Below are 8,428 nucleotides of genomic sequence, written 5' to 3' on the forward strand. Positions count from 1 at the left end.
CGCCCGTTTTGTGAGGCAGCGGCCTTTCAGAGGACCGGGGACGTCCCTTCTCCCGGGGTCCGGGCTGGCAGGGCGGCCGGGCTGGCAGGGTGACGTGCTCCATCTGGAAAACAAAACAACCAAAAAGCCGTTCATCTTTCCGGCCTGAACTCTCTGTGTGGATGAACCACTTGCTTTGGGTAGCGCTCGGGGCTGTCGCTTTGGATAACTCTTTTCCTTAGCAGAGGGATGAGCTGACCACGATGCGGAGGTTTCCTTTACGAGCCCTCGCTCAGACTGCGCCTCTGGCTACCGAAGCAGCCCTGTCTGGCCGCGGGAGCCATCGGGTCAGAGGGACTCCGGGGTGCCTAGGCATTTCTGAAAGACCCTGACGTAGTCAGTGGTGGGGAGGTAATAGCTGAGCGGTGTGTGCACGTGTGTAAAAATGCAGTGGACCTCCTGGCACATACTGTGAAGCGAGATGGCTGCCCACAAGCTTTGGTCACTAGCCCCCTTTCTCACCGTGCTTAGTGTGTCTGGTGCCCGCACTCATTCCTGACCTGCTCCACCTCTGTGGTGTTGTCCCACTGTGGTCAATTGCTTGTTTAAATTTGCCGCGAGTGGGACCTTGTTCCCTCACTTACCTGTGGATATATGTAATGCAAGGCTTGTTTCCTTCCCAGGAGCTGTGTTCCAGCCCCCAGTTCATAGCCGGTGGAGCCACTCGCACAGACATCTGCCAAGGGGCCTTAGGTAAGGTGGAGGCAGAAAGCTGAATTTTCCATGCAGGTGCTGCCCCAGGAGACCACAGTCCCCTGCTGCACCATCTGGATTTATACTAGGCTGTAACTCACCCTACAAGTGCATCCTCTTACATCCTACCATCTCTCTTCATATCAAATCAGATCTTTCTTGCCTTTCCTCGACAGCTGCAGGTAGGGACCATGTGTGTTTGGCCACTGAGCACAGCCTTGCTGTGTGCACTGAGCAGGGGTGACACAGACTGGTTTCCTGGTGGCTTTTCTGATCACTACCAGTTCCTTTCATGTCCGCATCTGTGTACCTGAGAGCGGCCTGACTAATTTCTGCCATTAGCAGTCTGCTTAGAAGAGCAGTTACGTGCGTAGCGGGGCATTTCTTTTCCCCAGTGGGACAGAGTGCTGCCGAGCAGGAGGGACCCCCTGAAACCTGGAAAAATGCAGTATGGAGGAAACAAATTATACAGAGGGAATCCCAGCTGCTCGCCAGCTCTCGAGGGAAAAACTGGGTTATTTCAGGAGGGATGGGCCAGCCTGTGAGCCCTCTGCTTTTGCCGTGGCTGCCACTCAGTTTGTGCAATGGCAGCCCCTGGGTCAGTCACTCTGGAGGAGCTCCGGGAGCTGCGGGGAAGCCCCGGGGGGCTGCGCCCCAGGGGACAGCGGGAAGTGAGTGGCTTAACCTGGCTGTGCATGCATAGCTGTCCTGGTCTCAAAGCCTCTCTCCTGCCTTGCCCACCAGAAGGGGTTTTAGGTGAGCGCCTCTGTGCCTCTCCTCCCAGAAGGCAGCATGGAGGCTGGCGAGTTGGACAGCTGTGGGGATGTGACAGTAAATGAGCTGAAGTGGAAGCAGTGAGGCTCCTGTGTATTCCACAACTGTAGGGAGAGTGTTTTAGATTAGACTGATAGCGTGGTTGAGGGAAAGCTCTCGGTGTAGGGAAACATGACTAATACATGCTGTGTGTTGTGCTTTTGCAGCGGGGTTGGCAAAGGAACGAAGTTCTGTTTGTTTGCTTTTCATCAGCATAATATTAGCCACGTTGCAGCTTCTTAGTTTCTAGTCCTGCTGCTGCTATTTTTGTTCAAAATATATATATATATATATATGTCCAAAAGTATAACTGGTAGGGAACCTTATTTCACATGTTTTGTTGTTATGTTTTCTTTCAGAAGTTATTCAGGTTGGTGCTTTGGCAACTAGATACAATTTGTATGAAAAGCCCTGACAATAAAAAATACTTAGACTGTGAATTTAGTTCTCCTCAGTATCATCTGTGGTGTGGATTAGGCTCCATTGTATGATCAGTGAAGTCCTTGGCATGTCACCAGCTTCCTTTGTGTGTTCTTTCTCTGCCCGATGTCATGTCTCCCACCACGACTACTTTGGCATAAAGCATGTCCCAGCTTAACACATGTGCCAGACATCTATACTCTTTTTTTTTTTTTATTGTGAAACTTAACAGCTAAGGAGTCGTTCAACTTGAAATTACAGTTTATTGTAATGCCATTTCAACAGCTGGCATTTTGCAGAGGTGCTCGTTTCTGAAGGCACTTAGTTGCTTTCTGCCTTCTGCAGGCTTCCAGCTTTTCTCTCCAGGTATTGTGGCAGCAAGAGCACTGTAATGAAAGATTTGTAACTTCGTTTTCAAGTTGTGGAGCTGCTGTTCCTAATGCCAAACCTTGTTTTAAATGGATGAAAGCATTTGTTGCCTTAATGGTCTTTGGACCAGTCAGATGTTCTCATGAGGTTATAGTGTACCACCAAAGGATACGAACTGACTCACAGCTGGTTTTGTTTTACCTCTTGAAACAATATTTGAACAGGAGGTTGCTAGTGTTCTTGTTTATATTACTGTTTTCACCATGACTAACTACTGCTATGACTTGCCCCACTATCTTAGGAATCTGGGCAGGACTTTGGTACTGTGTGACAGTTTAGTGGTTGACTAAAAATTAGATGCTATTGATCTTTTCTCTGTGTAGCCATTGAGTTACTAAGGGCCTGTATAGAATCTCCGCTTTTTCACACAATGAGGCTAGCGGATGTGCTGTACAAATACATTTTTTTTTTTTTTGCCACTGCCTCATCTGACACCAGCATTTGTATCGATACATTTGCTTAAGCTTCCATTTACTTGAACTTTGTGTGCTGACACTGATGTCCCATCACATTTTAGGATGTCACAAAGATTGCACTGGAAGATGTCGGGTGCTCTTGGAAACCTGTACTTTTTATTATGTCGCTTTTTTCCATAGGAAGCTTTTGTAGTCTGTTTATCACCCAAAAGGCTTGATCACAAAGCAACAGACCCGTGCCCACATGGAGTTTCCTCGCTATTGCTAAGCCATTCAGAACATCTTGGAGTACCACAGGGACCGATGAGGCATCCAAAGCCACGCGCCCATCACTGCTGCAACAGGCTTCTTGGCAGGGGATGTGTAACCGAACAGCTCGGCTAATGAGAAGCGGTTCAGATGTTCTTTTAGCGCAGGAGTCTATGATCTGTGGGCCAGATGCAGCCTATAATCTGTTTCATTGTTTTTGACCTGGACTGTACGACACTGCAATGCATAAAAGACATAGCTGATGATCAGCGCAAAAAAGGTGGTCCCTCACCAAGGCAGCAGTTTCATTAGGTTCTCCAGACACCAAAGTTCTGCCCCTTGGGCTTTGGATTATCCTTTATTCTGTTTTTGTTGCTTTTTAGAAGAAACTTTTAAAGGCGAATATTTGGAGTTAGTTTTGCAGCATCAGATCTGAAGTCAATCATGGTATTTGGCTAAGAACGGCAGCACATGGGATGTGGTGACTCATTACAGCGGAGGGGAGGAACCAAAGCCACTGCGGAGAGGAAGCTTATTCACCCTTAACCGCCTTCTTTGGAGGGAATGTCACCATGGTATCACAACACGGGGGCATACACAGTGCAGTCTCTCTTGTTTGCTGTTTAGACACAGGTGTCTCCTCCTTAAATAAAAATGTGTGGAAAAATAATGAAATGGGTAGGATGAATTTAGAAAATTAGATGCATGGTTTTCCCATGCTGGCAACCGCTGTACTGTAAGTGGGTGGCCACAGCCTCATGTTTCTAACCAGAAAACTTCCTGGAGTCTTATATAAATAAGTTCAGCCATTGATGTAGTTGTTAATCTATAGCTATGAGTGTTTTAAAAGAATGACGTGTCTGTGATTGGCCGAATGTACCTTTTTCCTTTGACCCCATACTCTTACATGGGCTGTGCAGTGACCGGAGGAGCTGCCTTTCGCTTATGCCCCTCCAGGTGCTTCATGGCAGATGCTTTGCTTGTCTTTGCTCTCCAGAATGGCCAATTTTAAGCCCTTATGGCTATTTATGCTTGCCTTGCAATTACATTTTTTGTAACATTCTTGTTTATAGTTGGAGATCAGGTAAATGCAGAGATGGATGTATAGAAATAAGAAGTAAAACATTGATAGCAGCAAAAAGGAAGCATGACAGGAAAAAATAGTACCTCTTGTTAATATAAATAAACTCACAGCCTGATAATATTCCCTTTTCTGATAACCTTGTTCTGCCTATTGTATTGTGCATTTACAAAAATTCTCCATGATTAACCTAGCCTTGCTAACACTCCTTTCAAATTCTTCATATAAGTAACCTGTCTGTTAGCCTCCTCTTCGACTTTCCTGATCTATCAAAGGAAAGTCACTGTCAAGAATGTTACAAAAGTACCAGTTCTTATAGTTAAGACTATTTGGTAAAGACCCTGCTCAGGCTTGCTTAGCGCAGGCTTAAACTCCGGGTATTATCACAAGATCTGTTCCCATCCAGGCTTTGAATTACAAGGTCTACTTTTAGTGATGACTGTTCAGAAAGGGAGAGATGATATCCTGACTGTTGAGCACTTTTAAATGTGGAAACCAAAGGGTGGTGTGTCTCCCATATATGCTGCATCTGCCTTTTAACCTCAAGAAGACCTTGCCCAGAGTTGTCCAAGTTAAGATCTGTGTTCGTCTGACTCCAAATTCTCCTTAGAAACCAGTATAAAGTTCAACAGAGGGGTTTTACAACGAAGTCTGCTGTTTCTTTCTCTTCATGTTTGCCTTGATGGTACAGCTAGAAAGTAAAGGAAGTTCTTTATAAACTCTGCTTATGGGCTTAGAGGTCCTCTGGGGGGAGTTTCTCCTCCTTGAACTTCAGTGCTTCTTGTCTACAGAGGAAACCTGACTCAAAGATGTATTATAGCAGTAAAGGGTGTATGCTCTTAATCTAGATGCCTGACCAGCTTCATGACCAAGGCTTCCTGAGCTACTGTGGTCAATGTCAAGTTGTTCACTTATTCTTTCTGTGCTGCTCTCTGCCTGCCCAGCCCCTGCCTTGTTTATGGAATAGAAATGCTAATGTTTCTTTGGAAGAGCGGTGGGACAGCTGCTCTCTGAGCCAGGCTTGCTACTACTTTAAATCAGCACAGTTTTTCTGAGGGTAGTAACACCGATGTCAAATGCTCTGGGGGTCTCTTGGAGCGGTCGAGTTTGCCTGGTCGAGTAAGGCCGTGCGACGTGAACTCTGGTTTATGCTGCAGGTTGAGCAATTGAGAGGAAAAACACCTCCACGGCTGACTGTGAACAAGGGGCATAGGACATGCCTCCAGCTGTTTCCACCCATCCGGCAGAGCGTGCACAAAGTGCCTTCAGCTCTGCCTGCATCTTTGTTATAGAGGCCAGGAGCTGCATGGTTTTACCCAGCTGTGCCTTAGGACTAGCACAGCGGTGCTGAGCAGGCTGAGTTGCTCTCTTTCTGGGTTTATCTGATTTGGTCTGAATAAGAGCATGTATCTGCCTAACCACGTGAAGGCATCCTAGTAGTCTAGGTAAGCATACCTGTGCTGGCTTTACTCTAGCTAGTGTAGGTCTAAGATGCCAGAGACTCACTTCGCCTCTGAGTTGTGCATGTCTGTCTGTAAAAGCCTTGCAGAGTCTGGGATGCGTGCCGGGGTTGTTCTGCTGCAGGTTGTCAGTTATTTGGCCTCTGTGCTGAGATCAGGCCAGTGAACCTATCAATTCTGTATATTTGTGATTTGTTTCATGCCTGTTCCTAGTGTCCGGGATGCTTTGAGATTGCCTGTTTGTTAGAAGTTAAAAGTCTTACTAAGGCTTGCTAACTTTTCCCAGATGAGAATGATTGTTCCTGCTGGAGGGATGGTGGCACAGCAGGGAGAATGGAGATCCCCACTCTTTTCCTCCTTTTAGGATTTTGTTGATCTTAAAAACACTTATGAGCCAGTGGCTCGTGGGTGCTAGAAGAAGAGTATTTGTGGGGGAGACCAAGGGTCATATGCCCATGTGCAGTGCTGGGGTGTTGATGGAGAGTGCTCAGCTCTCCTGTGGTGTGTGCTGGTCCAGTGCACATGTATATTTACATCCATCCCCTTCTCCCACAATGTCTCTGACACTTGATATTTCTACTGCCAAATACATAATAACCCACTGCTCTCTTGACACAGAAGAGCCCTGTCACAAGCTGTAACCTCCTTTAACTCAGTAAGACAACAGAAAGACTTTTTTTGTCTGGGTTAATGAATTAACTTGCTGTGTGATGAGTGCCAGTGGGAGAAAAACAAGTTAAGGAGGAAGGAGTGGAGACAATAAGATACTAATTCAGCCTCACTCCACGAGAGCTCTAGTCAAAGTGCTAGGGCTGTTCTCTAGAAGGGACTTGTCCCTTGGACTTGAAGAACCCCAACTCTTGTTCAGAAACTACCTGTTTTTGGAGACTTAATAAAAACAGGGATCCTCAGTACAGAAGGGATCTCTGGGTAGTCTTTCCCAAGCGCTTACCATGTTGCCAGGTTTGTCTGAAGACTCCTTTGGTCAAAAAAAACCCCAAAAAAACCCCCCACAAAAATACCGTTGCGTGGGCAGGCTGTGTATGGGAGAGCACAGATCGAAGCTGAGCTGAAGTTGAAGTCCTGTTGGAGGGTTTGGAGTCCTGTTTGAGTCCCGAAGGGTTTGTTTGCGGAGCCCTATAGTGTCCTCCTCTGTAAGGAGAATTGCTGTGAAGGGTCACTGCTAAAGCCCTCACATGGCTGGAGGCCAGAAGATCATACTGTTAATTGTAGATTAGCCCATCAAAAAATGTCTCTTAGTATCTTCTGATCCCAGTCTCTTTCCCAGCAAGCACATTTGCTGTACTTGGCAGTGCCTCTGAATGTACCACGGCACCAGAGGGTGCACAGCTCCCAGGGAAGAGGGTCTCAATGCTATGAAGGAGGCTGTAAGAAGAGTCACCATTTTGCGGGGTGAGATGGATGTGCTGTCGCAGAGGAGGGAGGGGAACATCCTCGTTGCTTCATAATCTGTCACAGGAGAATGACAAGGTGACTTTCCTGTTTGAAAAATTTCTCTGACACGACAATTTCTCCATTGCAGTACAAGCAGCCGGAGGCAGGGCTGAAGGGAAAGTTTTATGTTCGGTTCTTCCCATCTAGATTATGAAATAGTAAAGGCATCTCAGGTTTGGAAGTTATTCTGGAATACCACATCTTCCACCTTTCATGAGATGTGAAAAGGGCCACGGGACAAATGTCATTCATAGAGCTGCTATGGGGGATCAGCTGTGAAAAGTGATGGGCAGCCTCGAGGGAGCTGCAGGTTGCCTGTGTTCCTCCTTGTGCTGAGTGGTGCTGGGCTTGAGCTTGAGGGTGACCAAGAGCTGCTTCTCCCTGAGGCTTTCTCCCAGCTGCCCATTTGAACCCCAGCTTCTTGCCTGTGAGCTTTTGACCCTTTTCCTATAGGAGAGAGCTGGCTGTATAGAGACCGCTGCTTTGCTGGCCTCTGACTTGCTAGCAGCTGTGGCTGGTTCATGTTTCTTGAACCTGATACCCTACAGGGTAGCTACAGGTAGCTACACGCTGCAGGACCATTCTGTGGGACCTGATGTGTAATACTGATTTTCCTGTGTTCACAGAGCAAGGCAACAGCAGATCTGGTAATGGTAACAAGGAGTTTTGTGTTGGGTTGTGGGAGTCAGGGGATCAGCTGGGTCTTAAAAATCTCTAATCACCTTGCTAATGGGCTGCAGAACACCCATGGCTGAGCAGCAAGGTAACCACTCTGTTAAAGTAACACTGGTTTCTGAAAATAATTCCAAAAAATAGAGATAATGTTTATATAGTTGTGGTCTCCTCCTCCCTCTGCTTGGTAGGAGATGATGTGGAAAAATACTATCCAGACAGCTTGGACCCTGGACTCTGGTGTGCAGGCTCGGTGTATGTTGGCTCCATCCCAGGAAGAGTGAAGAGGTGTGTGGGACTCGGGAACAGTGCCTGCCTTCAGACCTTTCCTGACTCTCTGGTGACTAGTGCCAGAGACGAGGCGTGGGACTAAACAGAGAGGCCTCTAGCAAGAGCCTCCAGAGATGTATAAGGATAAGGTGAAAGGAGCTCCTATTTTGTAGGAGGCTGGCAAGAGACCTTAAAGGGAGCTTGTCCATGGGGTAGACCTCTGGATGGCAAGTCAACAGGCATTTATTAAACATGGAGGAGGGAAAGGAAAACAGCCTATGCTTGAGAAAACACTGGCCTTTTGAAGACAAACTGCATCCCTGAGTACCTGCATGTGTCCACAGGCCTTTTCCCCATGCTGTTTCCTAACCTGTTGTCCTGGTTTCGGCTGGGATAGAGTTCATTTTCTTCCTAGTAGCTGGTACAGCGCT

The 8,428-nt window shown here is 47.0% G+C and overlaps 1 protein-coding gene across 1 annotated transcript in view; it reads left to right on the forward strand.

The window, feature by feature from the left end:
- Positions 1 to 242: 242 nt before the first annotated feature.
- The window catches only part of CAPN2 (calpain 2), a 28,613-nt gene continuing 20,427 nt past the window's right edge, over positions 243 to 8,428 (forward strand). The window contains exons 1-2 of the mRNA XM_009273853.2: positions 243 to 326; positions 663 to 732. Of these exons, the coding sequence (XP_009272128.1) occupies positions 243 to 326; positions 663 to 732 (154 nt within the window). The remainder of the gene's footprint in view (positions 327 to 662; positions 733 to 8,428) is intronic.

The sequence above is a fragment of the Aptenodytes forsteri genome, unplaced genomic scaffold (assembly GCF_000699145.1).
Source record: "Aptenodytes forsteri isolate BGI_AS27 unplaced genomic scaffold, ASM69914v1 Scaffold319, whole genome shotgun sequence".
NCBI lineage: Eukaryota > Metazoa > Chordata > Aves > Sphenisciformes > Spheniscidae > Aptenodytes > Aptenodytes forsteri.